Source organism: Hyla sarda, chromosome 7, assembly GCF_029499605.1.
Source record: "Hyla sarda isolate aHylSar1 chromosome 7, aHylSar1.hap1, whole genome shotgun sequence".
Taxonomy (NCBI): domain Eukaryota; kingdom Metazoa; phylum Chordata; class Amphibia; order Anura; family Hylidae; genus Hyla; species Hyla sarda.
In genome coordinates, this window is record NC_079195.1 from 181,620,692 (window position 1) to 181,643,506 (window position 22,815).

Genomic DNA, 22,815 nt, shown 5'->3' on the forward strand with positions numbered 1-22,815 from the left:
TTTGCATATACCTATGGGAAAGTGGGGGGGGTGTAACTCTGCATATACCTATGGGAAAGAGGGGGGTGTAGCGTAGCTCTGCATATACCTATGGGAAAGAGAGGGGGTGTAACTCTGCATATACCTATGGGAAAGATGGGGGGGTGTATCTCTGCATATACCTATGGGAAAGAGGGGTTACCTGGCTACCTACCTACCTGCCCATTTACTGTGCAGGACACCAAGGAGGGCATTATTACAGTTTTTGGGCCTATAGATGGGAAGATTGTGTAGAGGAGGGGAGGGCACTGAAAAAATGAGTCTGACATGTTTTTCCTGCAGATGTTAAGAGATTCACATGGCGGTCTTATCCGGACGGAGAAGAAGAGGAAAGAGGACGCCGCTGATCAGAAAAGACGTAATTGTGAGTCCCAAAATGTAACTGTAATCACTTATACGGTATACACATTCTGTGTACAGATGATATCTACCGCCATATGGTCCTGTATATAATCACTTATATTGTATACAGATCCTGTATAGTATACTGGTCTGTATATGGTGGTTTTATTCAGTACAGTATGGCGGTATTATCCAGTTATTGTGTGGTGGTATATATTTGCTCCTTGTATACCAGTATTATTGGTCATGGAAATTTACCTACGTTAAAGTGTTTCTTACATATATAAATTTTAATTTATTTTGGGTGGAATAGTAGCGTGGCAGAAGATTGACTAACTGCAGAGCCTAGCAGGGGCCCTTGCCTTTTTTTTGGTCCAGGGGCCCCGAGTGTTGTCAGTCCGCCCCTGGGGGAGGGGAGGGAGGGGGTGTAATTAAGGGGGGTGCGTGTGTGTGTGGGGGGGAGGGGGGCAAACAAAGGGTCCGTCCCGGGTGCCAAATGCTCTAAGTATGCCCCTGCCTCCATCTGTACCCGTTTATAGGGGAAGATAATTTTTTTTTAATTTTGGGTGCCTTGGGGAGAATTTATCAAGCACCATGTGTCAGTTCTTAGGCACATTTTGCACAATTTTTTTCTGTCTTTGACTTTGTAGACATATTTATCCAGCATATTGTGCCATTTTTTTCTTTTTGCTAATTTACACCATCAGTTATACATGTTTGGCCTAACAAAAGGAGACATGGTTTAAGTGCCATGGTTTTTTAAACACTTTTATTCTATTCAACAAAAAGTTGTCAAATGTTTGCACTACCCAATTCCATTAACCCCTTCAGGACGGAGCCCATTTTGGCCTTAAGGACCGGAGCGTTTTTTGCACATCTGACCACTGTCACTTTAAACATTAATAACTCTGGAATGCTTTTAGTTATCATTCTGATTCCGAGATTGTTTTTTCGTGACATATTCTACTTTAACATAGTGGTAAATTTTTGTCGATACTTGCATCATTTCTTGGTGAAAAATCCGTAAATTTGATGAAAAATTTGAAAATTTTGCATTTTTCTAACTTTGAAGCTCTCTGCTTGTAAGGAAAATGGATATTACGAATACATTTTTTTTTGGTTCACATATACAATATGTCTACTTTATGTTTGCATCATAAAATTGATGTGTTTTTACTTTTGGAAGGCTTCAACGGTCAGCAGCAATTTTCCGATTTTTCACAAAATTTTCAAACTCAGTATTTTTCAGGGACCAGTTCAGGTTTGAAGTGGATTTGAAGGGTCTTCATATTAGAAATACCCCATAAATGACCCCATTATAAAAACTACACCCCCAAAAGTATTCAAAATGACATTCAGTCAGCGTTTTAACCCTTTAGGTGTTTCACAGGAATAGAAGCAAAGTGAAGGAGAAAATTCACAATCTTCATTTTTTACACTCACATGTTCTTGCAGACCCAATTTTTGAATTTTTACAAGGGGTAAAAGGACAAAATTTTTACTTGTATTTGTAGCCCAATTTCTCTCGAGTAAGCACATACCTCATATGTCTATGTAAAGTGTTCGGCGGGCGCAGTAGAGGGCTCAGAAGGGAAGGAGCGACAAGGGGATTTTGGAGAGTACGTTTTTCTGAAATGGTTTTTGGGGGGCATGTTACCTTTAGGAAGCCCTTATGGTGCCAGAACAGCAAAAAAAAACCACATGGCATACCATTTTGGAAACTAGACCCCTCGGGGAATGTAACATGGGATAAAGTGAACCTTAATACCCCACAGGTGTTTCACGACTTTTGCAAATGTAAAAAAAAAAAATAATTTTTTACCTAAAATGCTTGTTTTCCCAAAATATTTTTATTTTTAAAAAGGGTAATAGCAGAAAATACCCCTAAAAATTTGAAGCCCAATTTCTCCCGATTCAGAAAACACCCCATATGGGGGTGAAAAGTGATCTGTTGGCGCACTACAGGTCTCGGAAGAGAAGGAGTCACATTTGGCTTTTTGAACGCAAATTTTTCTCTGGGGGCATGCCGCATTTAGGAAGCCCCTATGGTGCCAGGACAGCAAAAAAACCCCCACATGGCATACCATTTTGGAAACTAGACCCCTCGGGGAACGTAACAAGGGGTTAAGTGAACCTTTATACCCCACAGGTGTTTCACGACTTTTGCATATGTAAAAAAAAAAAAAATTTTTTTTACCTAAAATGCTTGTTTTCCCAAAAATTTTACATTTTTAAAAAGGGTAAAAGCAGAAAATACCCCCCAAAATTTGTAACACAATTTCTCCCGAGTACGGCGATACCCCATATGTGGCCCTAAACTGTTGCGTTGAAATACGACAGGGCTCCAAAGTAATCCGGCCGACGAATCAGGGCGATCGTGAGGTGGCACCAGTGCCACCTCACCCCTGCAGGCTCTGGCTGTTCGGGGCCGTCAGAGACGGCCCCGAACAGCCAGTAATTCCGGGTCACCGGGTCACTGGAGACCCGATTGACCCGGAATCGCCGCAGATCGCTGGACTGAATTGTCCAGCGATCTGCGGCGATCGCCGACATGGGGGGACATAATGACCCCCCTGGGCGATATGCCGGGATGCCTGCTGAACGATTTCAGCAGGCATCCGGCTCCGGTCCCCAACCGGCTAGCGGTGGGGGCCGGAATTCCCACGGGCGTATGGATACGCCCTCGGTCCTTAAGGACTCGGCATGCAGGGCGTATCCATACGCCCTATGTCCTGAAGAGGTTAAATATGTGCAAATGTATCAAACATTCTGCAACAATATAATACATTAAGTGCAAATGAAGCTTTGTACCACCTCTTTGAAAAGACCACCCCCATAGTGGTCTTGTTTTTAGGACACCACTGCAATAGAAGACCAGGAGAAATTTGGGTGGTCTTCTCAAAGAGGTTTCACTGTATTTATTAGAACAATACATGATCAAACAATGGAAATAAAGACACAGACGCAATGATGTAAAGGGGAAAAAGGACATTTTATTTCGTTTATATAGTTACAGGAAGGGGATACTGGGATTCTGCAAATTTTAGAAATGTGTGTTATGTTTTATTTTGCTATGTGTAATGTATAAATGTAAAAGCAAAGCTTTTTTATATACTGTGTTGATCCAAAGGAAGGCGAAAACCCCCTTGAGGAAAGAGCCAATTACCCTTATGTAAGGGGGGAAAATTCCTTCCTGACCCCAAATATGGCAATCGGAACAAGTCCCAGGATCAAAAGCCAGTACATGACCTATCTAGTATGGTAAACTATTATGTATTTTTTTTTTATATATATTCATATATAATACTTTTTTTTATTATTATTATTATTATTCATTTATTTTTTGTACATTGTGTTATGTTACCTATTTATGGCTGGAATGATCCCAAGGAAGGCAAAAACCCCCTTAAAGAATGAGCCAATTGTCCTCAAAGGAGAAAAATTCCTTCCTGACCCCAAATATGGCGATCTGAACAAGTCCCAGGATCAAAGCCGATATCTACCGCTATCTGTTGTGTGTGTCTGTGTGTATGTGTCTATACTATCTATGTATGTACCTGTATGTATATTTCTATCTACCTGTATGTGTGTGTGATCCTAATGTATGTGTGATGATGTGTGATACTTACCAGGTCTGTGCTGAGGTGTTACAAGCACAGGCCGCTCCTGGGGTACAGAGGGTCTTCAGAGGCTGTGGAGGATGTGGAGCTAAGATCCAGGGTAACAACTTGATGGAAATCTGCAGCGTTCAGATGGTATAGAGAGGATGTTATAGACAAGCCGAGGTATAATACAGCAGCAGAGGCATGGGTCAGGGGGCACAGAGCTCTGGGCCGTGGCCATGGGCTGATGTTAACAGGCCCAGCTTGGAGCAATGAAAGAGAATCCTTCCAAGGGGTGAAGGGCTGTCTCTTCCTCTGGCCACGGCAGGTCTCCCTTCTTCAGAGCTGGCTTGAATGGTGTAAATGGCGGCTGTGCTCTCTTCTGCTCCAGTTCCTCCCAGTTGATGGTGGTGAAGAATGGATGGTCTCTGATGTTCCTGTTCACACCCAGCCGCTTCTCAGGATTCTTACGCAGCAGTTTCTTGATCAGATGTTTCAGGTCAGCAGGGAGCCAAGATGGAATATTAGGCTTCTCTCTGGTGATGGAATCGTGAGCCATTTGTCTGTTGCAGCCAAAGTAAAATGGGGAACGTCCTGCTGACATCCGGGATACAACAATCCCCAGGCTCCACCAGTCAACTGCTGCATAGTACATCTTCCTCTGGAGCACCTCTGGGGCCATGTATGGTAACGTGCCCGTCACTCCTTGGATCTTGTTGGAGGAGGTGACGCCATCTTGGGCAAGTCCGAGGTCTATGATGCGGATGTGTCCATCTCTATCCAGCATGATATTATCTGGCTTGATATCTCTGCAATGAAAGAAGAAAAAAGAGTTATAAATAAAAGACAATGGTAATGTGGTGCCACAGGGGTGCAAGGAATTCTTATCAGCTTCTCCGGGGCCAGACAATGGGAGTAAGAAACACACCGACGTCGGGTTACGGATAACTGTCTTTTACTGAGCAGGTGTAGATGGTACAACACACAGTATAAAGAGTACAAGGGATGCAGTGTAACCCTTGGGAGCCCTGTTGCCTTGATAGGACTTATAGTGCTTTTCATCCACTTGAATAATACTGACTAGAGATTAGAGACTGAAAGGTTTCCCACTCTGGCTAGGGTTCTCACAAGGTCCAAGTACTATCACCGCCAGAGCTTGACTCACCACTGTACGGGGGAACACTTGCAGAATGGTGGGGCTGACTCCGCTGTATGGGGAACCCTTGCAGATTGGCGGGGCTCACTCCGCTGTATGGGGGAACACTTGCAGAATGGTGGGGCTGACTCCGCTGTACAGGGGAACCCTTGCAGAATGGCGGGGCTGACTCCGCTGTACGGGGGAACACTTGCAGAATGGCGGGGCTTCCGCTGTATGGGGGAACACTTGCAGAATGGTGGGGCTGACTTTAGAAGATATTTTCTTAGGCTTCCCTCAGGATTTCTCCACACACGACTTCCTCCTCCTTTCCACACAGTTCTCAGCTTGAGCTCTGCAGCTAGACTGGGGCGACTCCTCCCCCCCAACACCATATACAAGAGAATTTAGGGGTTCCCACTGGGCAGGCAGGTCACCTGATTATCACTGCTCCTCTCTCTCTTAAGGACCGAGGTCATATTGGCCTTAAGGACCAGAGCATTTTTTGCAAATCTGGCCACTGTCACTTTAAGCATTAATAACTCTGGGATTCTTTTACTTATGAATTTGATTCCGAGTTTATTTTTTCATGACATATTCTACTTTATCTTAGTTGTAATTTTTTGTCAATGCTTGCATCATTTCTTGGTTAAAAACTGCAAAATTTTATGAAAAATTAACAAATTTCGCATTTTTCTAACTTTGAAGCTCTCTGCTTGTGAGGAAAATAGACACACCAAATACATTATATATTGATTCACATTTACAAAATGCCTACTTTATGTTTGCATCATAAAGTTGACAGGTTTTTACTTTTGGAGGACATCAGAGGGCTTCAAAGTTCAGCAGCAATTTTCCACAAAATTTTAAAAATCTGAATTTTTCAGGGAACAGTTCTGTTTTGAAGTGTATTTGAGGGGTCTTCGTATTAGAAATATCCCATAAATGACCCCATTATAAAAACTGCACCCCTCAAAGTATTCAAAATGACATTCAAAAGGTTTGTTAACTCTTTAGGTATTTCACAGGAATAATTAGCAACAAGAAATAGCAGCGTTGTAGTATAATGTACATTGAAACTACTGGTGTATAAACCATATCTAAAACTCGCTGCGGGTCTATAAACCAATGCTACAGTATAGCTCTGAAAATAAATTTTAGTAAAAGCACTAACAAAGCTGGTACTCACTTACCCATAATGGAGACCTGTCACCACCGCCCCAACGTACGTTTCGTCAGCCTAGACTTTCTCAAGGGAATAGCAGCAAAGTGAAGGAGAACATTCTAAATCTCTATTTTTTACACTAACATGTTCCTGTAGACCCAGTATTTGCATTTTCATAAAGGCTAGAAGGAGAAAATGCCACCCAAAAAGTGTAACCCAATTTCTCTCAAGTAAGGAAATACCTCATATGTGTATGTCAAGTGTTCTGTAGGTGCACTAGAGGGCTCAGAAGGGAAGGAGCGACAATGGGATTTTGGAGAGTGAATTTTGCTGAAACGGTTTTTAGGGGGCGTGTCGCATTTAGGAAGCCCCTATGGTTCCATAACAGCAAAAAAAAAAAACACATAGCTTATTATTTTGGAATCTACACCCCTCAAGTGGTACAGTGAGCTTTAACACCCCACAGGTGTTTGACGACTTTCTGTTAAAGTTGTATGTGTAAATGAATTTTTTTTCCCACTAATTTGCTGGTTTCCCCCCCATATTTTACATTTTTACAAGGGGTAATAGGAAAAATGACACCCACATTTTGTAACCCCATCTCTTCTGAGTATGGTAATACCCCATGTGTGGACGTCAAACTCTCTGTGTGCGAACTACAATGCTCAGAAGAGAAGGAGTCAGATTTAGCTTTCGGAAAGCAAATTTTGATGAAATGGTTTTTGGGGGACATGTCCCATTTAGGAAGCCCCTTTGGTGCAAGGACAGCAAAAAAAAAAACACATGGCATACCATTTTGGAAACTACACCCCTCAAGGAACGTAACAAGGGGTACAATGAGCCTTAACACCCCACAGGTGTTTGACGACTTTTCGTTAAAGTCGGATGTGTAAATGAAAAAACTATTTTTTTCACTAAAATGCAGTTTTTTCCCCCCAAATTCAATATTTTTACAAGAGGTTATAGGAAAAAACTGCCCCCCAAAATTTGTAACCTCGTGTGGAAATACCCCATATGTGGACGTAAAGTGCTCTGCAGGCGAACTACAATGCTCAGAAAAAAAAGCTTTTGGAGAGAGAATTTGTTTGGAATGGAAGTCGGGTGCCATGTGCGTCTACAAAGCTCCCATGGTGCCAGAACAGCAGAACCCCCCCCCACATGTGACCTCATTTTGGAAACTAAACCCCTAACCAAATGTAATAAGGGGTGCAGTGAGCATTTACACCCCACTGGTGTTTGACAGACTTTTGGAACAGTGGGCTGTGCAAATGAAAAATCTAATTTTTCATTTTCATGGATGACTGTACACAAAATAGGTCAAACGCCTGTGGAGTTTAAATGTTCACTGCACCCCTTATTACATTACGTGAGGGGTGTAATTTTCAAAATGGGGTCACATGTGGGGGGGGTCCACTGTTCTGGCACCATGGGGGCTTTGTAAACGCACATGGCCTTCAATTCCAGCCAAATTCTTTCTACAAAATCCCAATGGCGCTCCTTGTCTTCTGAGCATTGTAGTTCGCCCGCAGAGAACTTAACGTCCACTTATAGGGCATTTATATACAAATTTTGGGAGGCTTTTTTCCTATTACACCTTGAGAAAATGAAAAATTTGGGATAACACCAGCATTTTAGTGAAAAAACACAGATTTTTCATTTTCAATGAAAATTCTTCAAACAGGTGTGGGGTGTTAAGGCTCACTATGGGGTCACATGTAGGTGTTTTTTTTTTTATGTCAGAAGCGCTGTAACGATCAGCCACCCCTGTGCAAATAACCTCAAATGTACATGGTGCTCTCACTCCTGAGCCCTGTTGTGCGCACGCAGAGCATTTTACTCCCACATATGGGGTATTTCCGTACTCAGGAAAAATTGCATTAAAAACTTTGGGGTCTTTTTTTCCTTTTACCTTTTGTGAAAATAAAAAAGTATGGGGAAACACCAGCATGTTAGTGTAAATTTTTTTTTTTTTTACAATAACACGCTGGAGTAGACCCCAACTTTACCTTTTCATAGGGGGTAAAAGGAGAAAAAGCCCCCCCGAAAAATTGTTAGACAATTTCTCCCGATTACGGAAATACCCCATATGTGGCCCTAAACGGTTTCCTTGAAATACGACAGTGCTCCGAAGTGAGAGAGTGCCATGCCTATCTGATGCCTAAATTAAGGATTTGCATAGGGGTGGACATAGGGGTATTCTAAGGCAGTGTTTCCCAAACAGGGTGTCTCCAGCTGTTGCAAAACTCCCAGCATGCCTGGACAGTCAATGGCTGTCCCGCAATACTGGGAGTTGTTGCTTTGCAACAGCTGGAGGCTCCGTTTTGAAAACAGTGCCATACCTGATGTTTTTCATTTCTATTGGGGAGGGGCGAGGGGGGGGGGGGCCAGTGTTATTTTGTGTTAGTGTAGTGTAGTGTTTTTAGGGTACATTCGCACGGGCGGGTTTACAGCGAGTTTTGAGCTACAGTGGAAAATTAGCTGCATTTCAAACTTGCAGCGAGAAACTCACTGTAAATCCCCCTGTGGGGAAGGCAAAACTACAACTCCCAGCATACCCTTTGGCTGTCCGTGCATGGGGGTTGTAGTTATGCAACAGCTGGAGGTACACTGGTTGCAAAACACTAAGAGTTTGTTACTTAACTCAGTGTTTCCCAACCCATGCGCCTCCAGCTGTTGCAAAACTACAACTCCCAGCATGTATGTTTTGCAACAGCTGGAGGCACACAGGTTGAGAAACACTGAGTTAGGAAACAGACAATGTTTCCCAACCAGTGTGCCTCCAGTTGTTGCAAAACTACAACTCCCAGCATGCACGGACAGCCAAAGGGCATGCTGGGTGTTGTAGTTTTGCAACATCTGGAGGAGAACAGTTTGGAGACCACTGTGTAGTGGTGTCCAAACTGTAGCCCTCCACATGTTGCAAAATTACAACTCTCAGCATGCCCAGACTGCCCAGGCATGCTGGGAGTTGTAGTTCGGCAACATCTGAAGGGCCAGATGTTACAGAACTACAACTCCCAGCCTGCCTGGACTGTCTGGGCATGCTGGGAGTTGTAGTTTTGCAACATCTGGAAGAGCACAGATTGATCCAAACTGCGGCCCTCCAGATGTTGCAAAACTACAACACCCAGCATGCCCAGACAGCCAAAAGGCATGCTGGGTGTTGTAGTTTTCAAACAACCAGAAGCAGCAGTGAAGAGCTTCACTGCTGCCTCTGATGCAGATGCCGCCGCCGCCTCCTCCACTTACCCGCCGCCAACCCGTGTGCCTCCAGCTGTTGAGAGCAGGCCGCCGGTCCCCACTGTCACGCCGGTACTTGATAAGTGCTGCGGTCCGCACCGCAGCTCTCGGCATCATCTTCCCCTGCTCTGCCCGGACTTCTAGTGGCGGGCAGAGCAGGGGAAATGAACTTTACCCCCAGTCAGCTCATTCACTGTGATTAGTCCACAGGGACCAATCACAGTGATCGCTGACCAGGACCATCCACAGATGGTCCTGGGGGGTGTTGCAGAAGTTGTCCCCTGCTTGAAACAGCGGGACTTCTGCCAGTTAACACGTGCAATGCTGCGCATCGCGGGGTTAACTGAATGACGTCTATAGACGTGATTATGCGGGAAGGGGTTAAAGATACAGTACATACATTATATAATACACAGTGAAAAATGCATGCCCAAGGAGATCCGCAGCCCACAGGACAGCTTTTGGTGCTGGGACATCACAGGAAATCTTTAAAGATTGAAAATGGTGAAGGGGTTATGAACTGTACCACCACAAGCCCTAACAAAATTCAGGATTCTGGGAAAGTTGGATGCATTATTTACAACATGACAAGGAGACAGGTGTGGGGAAGTTAGACTTACCGGTGGACGATGTTATGTCCGTGAAGGAACTGGAGGCCGCATGCAATCTCTGCTGTGTAGAATCTTACTATGTCGGTGTTCAGACAGCTGCACATTCTGAGTAAAGCCTCCAGGCTGCCGCCGGACAGGTACTCGGTGATGAAGAATGCATGGTCCTGAGACTGCTGTGCAGCATACAGGTGACACAGGAACGGGCAGTCTCGGGCCAGCATGAGGATCCGTCTCTCTCTCTGCAGGGTCGCTGCATTGTCCCCTGTCTTGGTGATTCCCTTGATGGCCACGTAGTTGTTTCGACCGGGGACTGATGCCAGGCCCACCTGAAAGAAAGCAAAGGGAGCAATAGTAAATAGTGGAAGACTATGGGAAATATTTCCTTTTGACAATATCCCATTGGTATAACTAGAGCCAACTTGTTATAACTAGGTATAACTAGAGGTATAGCTAGAGCCAACCAGTTAGGGACTGTGGGGTGATGGTCATTGTTATTTCCATGCCATGGTACATATGAGATGTAATAGGGATGTAGTTGAAAAAAAAAAAAAGGCCCAAAAAAACACCCATTCTACTGTACAGCGTGGGCAAATGTTAGCTGCAAGTCAATAAGGAACTACAAAATGCCATATCCACTTTTTTTCGTTATTCTAATTGGTGTTTCTTTTTCATCCTTTTGGCATTTTTTTTCAGCTTTTTTGGGCTCATTGGGTGATTCCTAGACGCGACCTTATGAGACTATGGCGTTTTTTTGGGAAAATAGCTGTGTTTTTCTCCATAGTGTGGGAGTGAAAAAACACAAAAAAAAGCCATGTGAGTTTTAACATTGTTTTTGCAGGCGTGTTTTATTTTTATTTTTATTTGTTACTTTAGTTATTCCATTTTACTATTAAAATAAATAAATATATATATACTAGCTGAGTACCCAGCATTGCCCGGTTTTTCCTTCCTAATCCTTGTTGGGGAGGAAAATAAACAAAGGAGGAAGCTTTTGACTTCATATCCCGTCCTCATATATTGATGCCATATCCCGACCTCCTATCCCGTCCTCCTATCCCGTCCTCATATCCCGACCTCCTATGCCGACCTCCTATCCCGACTTCCTATGCCGACCTCCTATCCCAACCTCCTATCCTGTCCTCCTATCCTGTCCTCTTATCCTGACCTCCTATCCCGACCTCCTATCCCGACCTCCTATCCCTTCCTCCTATCCCGACCTCCTATCCCGTCCTCATATCCCGACATCCTATGCCGACCTCCTATCCTGACCTCCTATCCTGTCCTCTTATCCTTACCTCCTATTCTGACCTCCTATCCCTTCCTCCTATCCCGAACTCCTATCCCGTCCTCATATCCCATCCTCCTATCCAGTCCTCCTATCTCGACCTCCTATCCCTTCCTCCTATCCTGTCCTCATATCCCGTCTTCCTATCTCGACCACCTATCCGACCTCCTATCCCTTCCTCATATCCCGTCCTCCTATCCCTTCCTCATATCCCGACCTCCTATCCAGTCCTCATATCTCGACCTCCTATCCCATCCTCCTATCCAGTCCTCATATCCTGTTCTCCTATCTTGACCTCCTATCTCGAACTCCCATCCCGACCTCCTATCCTGACCCGTAATATGTGTACCCGTTATTGAAATATGTCCAGCCGTACGGAAGTTATGTGGGAACATACATTTCCCATTGATTTGCATGGGACTTTAAACAAAAACCCTGACCCTCACAAATGGGGGTAGTTAAGGGTTAAATTAGCTATCCTATATTTTAAGTGGACATATAAGTAACATGTGACCAAGTATTATCAAAATATCTCCAGCCGTTTGGAAGTTATGCAGTAGCATCTACAGTAATTCCCATAGACTTGTATGGGACTTTAAACAAAAACCCCGCCCTTGGCAAATCCTATGTTTGTTGTTGACCTATTAGTAACATGTGTGCCAAGTTTCATGTTAATATCTTTAGCCGTTTGGACGTGATGCTGGAACTTACACACATACATACACACATACACACATTGAGTTTTATATATATAAATATATATATATATATGGATAGATAGATAGATAGATAGATAGATAGATAGATAAAATGATGCAGTATGGATGGGAAAATTTGTAGGGAACAAATTTTAGATATTTTAATATATATATACATTTATTTTTTTTTTTTCAATCAGGGAATGATTTATGTGAACGGGCAGGGACCTGAAAATGTAGCCGGCAGTATTACAAATGGATAAGGGGTCCATGTAATTGTAAAAATAATATATTTTTTTCTTAATTTTTTAAAACTTTTTATTTATTATGTATTTTTATAATTAGAATTTTACTAAATACTGTGCAAAATCCAATATCAACTATATATCTGTCATTATTGTGGTACTAACAGTACTCCAAGCATGCAACAGAGGCGGTGCCGGACAATCACGTCTCTCAGTGGGGCACTGCGCTCAGCTTATAGCCGGCCACAGCAATGTCCCTCCTGCCTTGACTGGTGATAGACTGAGCACAGTGTCATGTAAGGCGAGACATCACTGCGGCCAGCGATAAGCTCCAAGATGCGGAAAAAGACCGGGCCCAGAAGATAGACGACCGATATTGGCACACGGGGGGAGTAGCGGAATGTGAGTTACAGTTTTGTTTTTTTTGGCAGCCCAGGCATAATGGATGAAAAAGGGCATCTATCACATCCTTGTAATGGGCATCTATCACATCCTTGTAATGGGCATCTATCACATCCTTGTAATGGGCATCTATCACATCCTTGTAATGGGCATCTATGACATCCTTGTAATGGGCATCTACCACATCCTTGTAATGGGCATCTATCACATCCTTGTAATGGGCATCTATCACATCCTTGTAATGGGAATCTATCACATCCTTGTAATGGGCATCTATCACTTCCTTGTAATGGGCATCTATCACATCCTTGTAATGGGCATCTACCACATCCTTGTAATGGGCATCTACCACATCCTTGTAATTGGCATCTATCACATCCTTTTAATGGGCATCTACCACATCGTTGTAATGGGCATCTATCACATCCTTGTAATGGGCATCTATCACATTCTTGTAATGGGCATCTATCACATCCTTGTAATGGGCATCTATCATATCCTTGTAATGGGCATCTATCACATCCTTGTAATGGGGGTTAAAAAGCTTATTCCACTCATATGTTTCTGTGTATATTTCATTGTTTTATAGCCAAAAGAGAATAAATTCTTTATAATGTGCCCGAGTATCAGAGGGCCGCCAACACCTTTCTCTGCTGACCTCCCATTGACTGACACAGCGGCACACACAGAGGAGCACAGTAACAGCGAGCTCTTTGCCTCTAGCTATTACAGAGCACCAGTGGTGTTGCTAAGGTTAATGTCACCCGTTGTGGTAGAAAATGGTGTCACCCTATAATGCCCCCCTAAGTAATTTTTTAGCCTGTTGTGAAGCCAAGTAAGGGGCAATTGCTCAATAAGTTTGTACCATGTGATAATATAGCTCCCAGTAAAATCTTAGCAGTAATAAGGTTATGCTGGGAGTTGTTGTTTCACCCATGATCACTGCAGAACTTACAAGTGACTACAGCTATGATGCAATACAATTGGCCAGATGACAGCTTCTCTGTAGCAGGGGCGTGTGACAGGTCAGGCACGGAGGGCCCGGCCACCGTAGGTCTTGCTGCTTCTCGGGGAGCATGCAAGCTGAAGGTCTGTATGTATTATATAGAGAGCTCCAGCTTGCATTCTCCCTGATCTTCTAAGAGCCAGTGCAGGAGGATAGCAAGGGGGGACATAAGGCCTAGGGGCATGTAGGACGGAGGCAGGGTGCCACCACATATCTTTATTCCGTGCAGGAACTCCTCCCCTTCACCGATAGGAGCATGCTTAAAGAGACACTGTCATGTTGAAAAACTTTTTATATTTTGTAGTACTACTGATAAGATGACTTTTTTAAATACACATTTATAAAAAAAAAATTACTAAAAAAGGAAAAATGAAAATAACCACCACTAGGGGTCATCAGTCTTTATGCAGACAGACTACTCTGAATTTTGCAGCATACTGGATACAGGCCATAAAGTGTGTTGGTATCCAGTATAGGAGATCACCACTGCAGCCTTCAGCTATTTCTAAACTACAACTACCATGATGGGAGTTGTAGTTTTGCAACAGCTGGAGTTACAATCTTTGTAAAACTCTGTGTTAGAGCTGGGTTTTCTCCAGCTGTGTGTCTCCATCTCTTGCAAAACTACAGACAAAGGATGTGTGGGCATGCTGGGAGTTGTAGTTTTGCAACAGCTAAAGGCAACACTGTTCTAACACAGTGCTTTACAAACACTGTAGCTCAAGTTATTGCAAAACTACAACTCCCAGCATGCTTGAACAGCCAAAGCTTTCTCTGACTCCTGAATGACAAAGAAGCTGAACAGACATTCAGGAGTCTGTTAAAGCTGAATGACACACATTTTCTATCTGTTCCTAGTAAAGCTGGAATAGCATCCATCTTTACTAGGAACAGATATAAAATGTATGCATAAAAACTACTGTGTTTTTATCACTAAAATCCTTGCACTAATTTAGAAAGATCTGCAAACTGCCAGGCTGCTCCCAGACTCAGTGAGGGAAAGAGATGGACACGCCCCCTCCACAAGGCAAGAAGACAAAGCAAGTGACCAAGATATAAATGCTATCTGTTAGGGATATATAGGTCCTAGACACATAACATTTTATATGTACAGGATCAGGATTAGGTACTGAGCAACATATCACTTTTTTTTCTTTTGGCACTATGACAGGTACCTGATTCACGTTCACAGAGGAAGAAGACAGAGACAAGGTGTGTGTACTCACTTTTTTGCTGTTAATAAAATGTGCTTCACTGCTCTGATCCTTTCCTCCGCTCCTGTGCCTGGACTGTCGGGTAGCGTTCCCCTCCACAGACATGGACAGCAATAGAAGTATCCGGCACCACGGTAGCAGGTAAAAAAAACTTCAAGCTTTATTCAGATAAATACAGGCACAGCATGGTAGACACTATTTTGCTGTTACACCATATCTCGTCCTCCTGTTACTGCCAAAGCTGTACTTACTTTTCTACTATTACATCTTGTCGCATCCTCAAGTTGCCTCCAGTGCTGCAACCACTATTCTGCTGTTACATCATGTCTTAAGCTCCTTTCACCTCTAGAGCTGCAGCCACTATTCTGCTCTCACATCATGTGTTATACTCCAGTCATCTCCAGAGTTGCAGTCAGTATTCTGCTGTTATATTTTGACTTATCCTCCAGTCACCTTAAGAGCTGCTGTCACTATTCTGCTGTCACAACATGTCTTATCCTCCTGTCACTTCCAGAGCTGCAGTTACTTTTCTGCTGTTAGAATATGTCTTATACTGCAGACACCTCCAGATCTGCATTGGCTGAGGGTGATAGGAGTGTGGTAGCTGTAATCACACTCCTATCACTCTCAGGCAGGGGGGGCGGCGGGGGAGTGGTCCACCCCATGTTAGAGGGGGGGGGAGGGTTGTGTCATCTCTCAATTCATACTTTTTAACTTACTGGGGGGGTCAGCATAGCCGAACTTCAGGCACTAGAGGAATCCTGCCTCTCTAGTGCCAAATACCTGGCGGTGCTGAATCAACCTACAGAAACACCAGCCAGTAATGACCGACAATGGAGATCACTTTGATGCTGGTCATTTAACCCCTTTAAAGGGTTATCCACCATAAGGTGATTTTAGTACATACCTGGCAGACATTAATGGACATGCTTAGGAAGGATCTGCGCTTGTCTTGGGGCTAAATGGCGTGAGATTACCATAACGCTGTGGCTAGCTTTTTGTGAACTAGTATTTCCTTTTTGAGTTTACTTCTTTGCCTACAAAGCCCATAATTCCATTTTCCTCCCTCCCACACATCAGTCACACTCCCATAAATGAGCAGCATTCATTCAAAAGACCTGTGGTTTTCAATCAGGGTGCCTACAGTTGTTGCAATAGTTGCAGATTGATCTCTCTCCCACCAAGCGATCACTCCACCCATTGAAGCAGACAGGCTCCCTGTCATCAGCTGACTAGTGAGTCAGGTCTCGGCCGCATTGCAACCTGGGAAAAATCTGAGACAACAGTAATTTTGTATGATGTTAAAAGTAAATATTGGGGTGAAAATCACATAAGAATTGTGAGAAATCCGTCACATACGGGTACAGACACTACATTATTAACTACACTAACTTTACAGCCTCTGTAGCATAGTCAAATGTCAAATAAAAAATAATTTCTGGAATACCCCTTTAGAGACACAGCAAATTTTGGCCTTGAGGACACAACAAATTTTAGTTTACAAATTTTTTAGTTTACGCCTTTCAAGAGCCATAATTCTTTTATTTTTCCATCCACAGACCCATATGTTTGTTTTTTCACAACAAAATGTACTTTATAAAGACACCTTAAATTTGAATTTAAAATTGAAAAGAAAATAAATTAAAGAAAATCACAATTTTGCTAATTTTTGGGGGTTTTGGTTTTAAGCAATGCATTTTACAGTGGAATTGACATGTTTTCTTAAAGGGGTACTCCCATGGAAAACTTTTTTTTTTTTTTTTTTTTAAATCAACTGGTGCCAGAAAGTTAAACAGATTTGTAAATTACTTCTATTAAAAAATCTTAATCCTTTCAGTACTTATTAGCTGCTGAATACTACAGAGGAAATGGTTTCCTTTTTGGAACACAGAGCTCTCTGCTGACATCAGGACAACACTGGACTGACATATCAGTCCATTTTAAGAACTGTCCAGAGTAGGAGAAAATCCCCATAGCAAACGTGTTGCTCTGGACAGTTCCTAAAATGGACAGAGATGTCAGCAGAGAGCACTGTGGTCATGAGGTCAGCAGAGAGCTCTGTTTTCCAAAAAGAAAACAATTTCCTCTGTATTTTACAGACCCTAAAAAGTACTGGAAAGATTAAGATTTTTTAATAGAAGTAATTTACAAATCTGTTTAACTTTCTGGCACCAGTTGATTAAAAAAAAAAGTTTTGCACAGGAGTACCCCTTTAATTATGTGGATGAATACAATTAAAATGATACTCATGTTTGCATTCTTTTCTATTACTGCACTTCTTTTAAAAAAGGCAAAGTATGTTTAAAATTTCCCTATTCTGACCTCCTATTACTTTCTTATTTTTCTGCATACAGTGCTGTATGAGAATTTTTTGCACCATTATCTGTAGTTTTTAATAAAGGGGTACTCCCATGGAAAACTTTTTTTTTTTTTAAACCCATACACTGGTTCCAGAAAGTTAAACAGATTTGTAAATTACTTCTATTAAAAAATCTTAATCCTTCCAGTAATTTTTAGGGGCTGTATACTACAGAGGAAATGGTTTTCTTTTTGGATTTCTCTTCTGTCATAACCAAAGTGCTCTCTGCTGACCTCTGCTGTCCATTTTTGGATCTGTCCAGAGAACAAATCCCCATTGCAAACATATGCTGCTCTGGACAGTTCCTAAAATGGACAGCAGAGGTCAGCAGAGAGCACTGTAGTCATGACATCAGAGAAATCCAAAAAGAAAACCATTTCCTCTGTAGTATACAGCCCCTAAAAAGTACCTGAAGGATTAAGATTTTTTAATAGAAGTAATTTACAAATCTGTTTAACTTTCTGGCACTAGTTTATTTAAAAAAAAAAAGTTTTCACGGAGTACCACTGTAACATAACTTTTGCGTATATTTGACTTTTTCATCACTTTTATTCCATTGTTTCTCAGATATGATGTGACCAAAAATCTGCAATTATTTCCCTTTGGTTCACATTCCTGATATTGCATTGTCAATGATGTGAATGCAAAAAAATAAATTGCCAATTTTTGTCACATCAACACATAAAAAGTAATCAAACAATCAATACAATGCACAAGTGGTACCGGCAAAAACTACAGATCACAGTGTCTGTATATATGGGTATATAGTATATAAAAAATATTGCAGCTCTCCATATAATAGTTAAATCACTGCCACATTTCTGCTTCTTGTTGAAGCTTTTTTCAAGCATGTTCACACACATCACTAAGGGTCTATATTTACCCAGACACGTAATTACCAAATAAAGTAATATCAAGTATAACAAGTATAACGTGCATATTCATCATAAATGTATAAAGACAATTCATCATAGTGACATTATATGTTCAACACATGAGAAATACATATATGTTCAGTCAAGTGTCAGTGCAAAAAATAGATAAATGGCTTAAAAAAAGATTACTACAGTTATAACATTTACAGTATCTGACATAAGTGAGTACAACCTTCACATGTTTTAACATATTTTATTTTATCTTTTCATGTGACAACACAGAAGAAATGAAACTCTTCTATAAGGTAAAGTGTAACAGTGTTTAATATTGTGTCCCCCCCCCCCCCCTCACCCAAATAACTCATCATAAAGCCATTAATATCTTGACCTTGGCAACAAAAAAAAGTGAGTACAACCCTAAGTAGAAATGTTCAAATTGGGCCCAATAAGTAATTGTGACTCATTAGTGTTACATGCAGGGCCGCCAACAGCTGGGTACAGCCGGTACTCCCGTAAGGGGCCAGGTCCCGAGGGGGGCCGGGCCCAAATTTTTTATTTTTTTTTACTCCTAGTCAGTCAGTGAGTGACTGTCACTTACTGACCGCTGGGGGCCTGCCATTTTCCACTGACTGACTGACCGTACTCTGTACAATGTACAATCAGTCAGTCAGTTACCCTCATTCCCGGGCTCCGGCCCTGTCGCACATACCTCGTAGGCCGCTGCCACTTTAAAAAAAAAAAAAAAAACTGCAGTGACCGTCGGGAGGTACTAGCGCAACGAACGTGCCACGCGTAGGCAAGTTCGGTGCGCTATGACGCGGCAAGCCAGCCCAGAAGTCAGAGGAAAGCGGCGCCCCAAAGAAGAACTGGAGCGGAGGAGCTGCCTGGAAGACGCGTGGCTGACATCGGGTCAGGAAGGTAACCACAGCAGGCTGCCTTCAATGCTCCGACCACTACTCCTCCAGTCTGGGGGCCCACTGCTCTGATCCGTAGGCCCCGAACCGGAGGAGCAGTGGTCAGAGCACAGACATACTGCCTCCAGCCATATACCGTGTATGTCTGGAGGCAGTATGTCTGTGGGGGTACATGGGGCCTATAACTACTTGTTGGGGCACAAAGGGGGGCCTATATCAACTGTGGGGGCTGAAAGGGGGGCTTATATTTAACTGAGGGCGCTGAAAGGGGGGGCCTATATTTAACTGAGGGGGCTGAAAGGGGGGGGGGCCTATATTTAACTGTGGGGGCTAAAAAGGGGGGCCTATATTTAACTGGGGGCTGAAAGGGGAGCCTATATTTAACTGAGCGGGCTGAAAGGGGGGCCTATATATAACTGTGGGGGCTGAAAGGGGGGCCTATATTTAACTGGGGGCTGAAAGGGGGCCTCTATTTAACTGTGGGGCTGAAAGGGGGGCCTATATTTAACTGTGGGGGCTGAAAAGGGGGTCTATATTTAACTGGGGGCTAAAAGGGGGGTCTATATTTAACTGAGGGCGCTGAAAGGGGGGGCCTACATTTAACTGAGGGGGCTGAAAGGGGGGGGCTATATTTAACTGAGGGGGCTGAAAGGGGGGGGCCTATATTTAACTGTGGGGGCTGAAGGGGGGGGGCCTATATTTAACTCGGGGCTGAAAGGGGGGGGCCTATATTTAACTGTAGGGGCTGAAAGAAGGGGCCTATATTTAACTGTGGGGGCTGAAAGGGGGGGCCTATATTTAACTGTGGGGGCTGAAAGGGGGGCCTATATTTAACTGGGGGCTGAAAGGGGGGCCTATAACTGGGGCCTGAAAAGGGGGGCCTATATTTGGCTGTGGGGCTGAAAGGGGGGGCTATATTTAACTGGGGGATGAAAGGGGGGCCTATATTTAACTGTGGGGCTGAAAGGGGGGCCTATATTTAACTGTGGGGGCTGAAAAGGGGGGCTATATTTAACTGGGGGCTAAAAGGGGGGCTATATTTAACTGTGGGGGCTGAAAGGGGGGGAGTCTATATTTAACTGTGGGGGCTGAAAGGGGGGGAGTCTATATTTAACTGTGGGGGCTGAAAGGGGGGCTATATTTAACTGTGGGGGCTGAAAGGGGGGGCTATATTTAACTGTGGGGGCTGAAAGGGGGGGCTATATTTAATTGAGGGGGCTGAAAGGGGGGCTATATTTAACTGTGGGGGCTGAAAGGGGGGGCTATATTTAACTGTGGGGGCTGAAAGGGGGGGCTATATTTAATTGAGGGGGCTGAAAGGGGGGCTATATTTAACTGTGGGGGCTGAAAGGGGGGGCTATAACTAACATTGGGGGCTGAAAGGGGGGACTACCTCTAACTGTGGGGGCTGAAAGGGGGGGCCTATAACTAACTGTGGGAGCTGAAAGGCGGGGCCTATAACTGTGGGAGCTCAAAGGGTGGGCCATCATTACACACAGGGGCACAAAGGGGGTCTACAATCATGTATATTGGAGGCACGTTGGACCTACAATTATATATGGGGCACAGGGGCCTACAACTATATATGGGGCACAAAATTGGCCTATAACTATATATGGGGCAACGATGGGTGTACAACTATATATGGGGGCACAGAGGAGGTGTACAACTATATATATATAAATATATATATATATATATATATATATATATGTGTGGGGGCAGAGAGGGGGTCTACAACTATATAGAGGTGGACATTGTGCTGGAGAAAGTACACAGAAAGTTTCACAGTATTCAGAATAGGGTATATTAGATTACAGCAGAGTGTGGCGCAGTAAAATTACTTTGCAGCACAGTGTATTACTGCACTACAATCATCTATAAAGTAATTGGAAATATATCATTAGGAAAAAAAATGGGTTGGGGGTTGGCCCTGGGGCGGACTCGCGGGCATGACACTGGGGGGGGGGGGGGGCCTGGAATTAAGCTGCATAAGGCGCCCCAAAATTTCTGATGGCAGCCCTGGTTACATGTCTCAGGTGTGAATGGGGAGCAATGTCCTAAATCGCTCTCACACTCTCTAATACTGGTCACTGGAAGTTCAACATGGCCCCACATCGTTGCTCTACATTAAGATGGCCTACGCTATAAGAAGATTGCCAAGACTCTGACACTAAGCTGCAGCATGGTGGGTAGGATCAAACAGCTGTGTATAACCACTGCCTAAATCTACTGAAATGGGATATAAATAGGGACATAAATATTACTGGAGGTCTCTAGTGCTGCAGATATGTGATATATATTAGTGAAGATGGGGCTAGTTATTTTCTAGACTTACAATTAGCTGCAGAATATCAATGGGAAAAACCACATTGACTATCCATTTAACAAAAAAAAATAAAAAATTAAATAAACTTACCACTCCAAAGCTGCCCCTACCCAATACCTGATGGATAGTGAGGTGATAGATGTTAAATTTGGGGTAGGAGCTTGATGTTCCGGGGTCCTGACTGGTGCCTGGTCTTGGCTCCTCATCCTCCAATAATCTGGCATCTTCTCCTCTCCTCTTCTCCACATCCTCGCTTTCCTCTTCTCTCTTCCTCTTCTTCACCTCCTCGCTCACCTCTTCCTCCTTCCTCTTCTCTCCTGTCTTCTCCACCTCCTCGCTTTCCTCTTCTCTCTTCCTCTTGTTCACCTCCTCGCTCACATCTTCCTCCTTCCTCTTCACTCCTGTCTTCTCCACCTCCTCACTTTCCTCTTCTCTCTTCCTCTTCTTCACCTCCTCGCTCACATCTTCCTCCTTCCTCTTCTCTCTGCTCTCCTTCACCTCCTCTCTTTCCTCTTCTCTCTTCCTCTTCTTCACCTCCTCGCTCACCTCTTCCTCCTTCCTCTTCTTTCCGCTCTCCTTCACCTCCTCGCTTTCCTCTTCCCTCTTCCTCTTTCCTCCGCTCTCCTCTTCCCTCTTCTCTCCTCTCTCCTTCTCGACATCTCCTCTTCTTCCAGTAGCCGCCATCTTTGGGATCCTGTAGACGTCCGTCCGCTCGGTCCAACTGACAGTTGTGGGTAAACAACAACAACAGCCGTTGTCCAGGTGACGTGATGTCATCAAAACATCAGGTGGCACCTGCTACCAGTGGTCCAGGGACCTGTGGATCCATATACATTGTGATATAGGCATCATGGGTGATAGCCTAGGGTCCAGAAGAATGGAGATATTCATGGCTGGTTCTTGTAGTGCTTTATTATTAGTAGATGGGGCAGGTGATGTGACTTTTATGTGTTGTATAGGTTGGCAGTGGTGCCCATAAACTCTGCTGGAAGGTTAGAATAAGGAGGCTGGAATAAACCAGACCATGTACTTGCTGCTAATGGCAGAAATAATAAAGCCTTGTAATGGCCTGTAATGTTCTGCTACATTCAATAAGTGTCATCACTCAGATACATTAGATTATGTCCATAGGAGGAGATTTATCAAAACCTGTCCAGAGGAAAAGTTGACGAGTAGCCCATAGCAACCAATCACATTGCTTCTTACATTTTTTTTAAATGGCCTATGAAAAGTAAAAGAAGCCATCTGATTGGTTGCTATGGGCAACTGGTCAACTTTTCCTCTGCACAGGTTTTGCTAAATCCAAAAAGCAGTATATAGGACATCATACGACTTCACCACCACTGGGACCTTT

At 43.5% G+C, this 22,815-nt stretch overlaps 1 protein-coding gene across 2 annotated transcripts; it reads right to left on the reverse strand.

The window, feature by feature from the left end:
* Positions 1-3,688: 3,688 nt before the first annotated feature.
* Positions 3,689-22,614, reverse strand: LOC130282844 (protein kinase C delta type-like). 2 transcript variants are annotated; one of them, XM_056531688.1, is made up of 3 exons: positions 15,892-16,748; positions 10,144-10,460; positions 3,689-4,792 (listed from the first exon to the last, which is right to left on the reverse strand). In XM_056531688.1, the coding sequence occupies exons 1-3, from the start codon at positions 15,910-15,912 to the stop codon at positions 4,234-4,236; spliced, it is 897 nt and encodes a 298-aa protein (XP_056387663.1). In that variant the 5' UTR covers positions 15,913-16,748; the 3' UTR covers positions 3,689-4,233. The 2 variants fall into 2 exon arrangements, 1 of the variants encoding a protein (XP_056387663.1); XR_008846535.1 differs by lacking the exons at positions 3,689-4,792; positions 10,144-10,460 and adding exons at positions 10,727-15,564; positions 21,552-22,614 and having other exon boundaries at positions 15,892-16,258.
* Positions 22,615-22,815: the final 201 nt, after the last annotated feature.

Excerpts from the sequence above, each read along its gene's own strand:
- LOC130282844 (XM_056531688.1), bottom strand. The coding sequence starts at position 15,912 with ATGTCCATTAATGTCTGCCAG. Across the intron at positions 10,461-15,891 it reads TGTCCATTAATGTCTGCCAG|GTGGGCCTGGCATCAGTCCC; the intron begins GTATGTACTAAA and ends GCTTTCTTTCAG. Across the intron at positions 4,793-10,143 it reads GGACATAACATCGTCCACCG|AGATATCAAGCCAGATAATA; the intron begins GTAAGTCTAACT and ends CTTTCATTGCAG.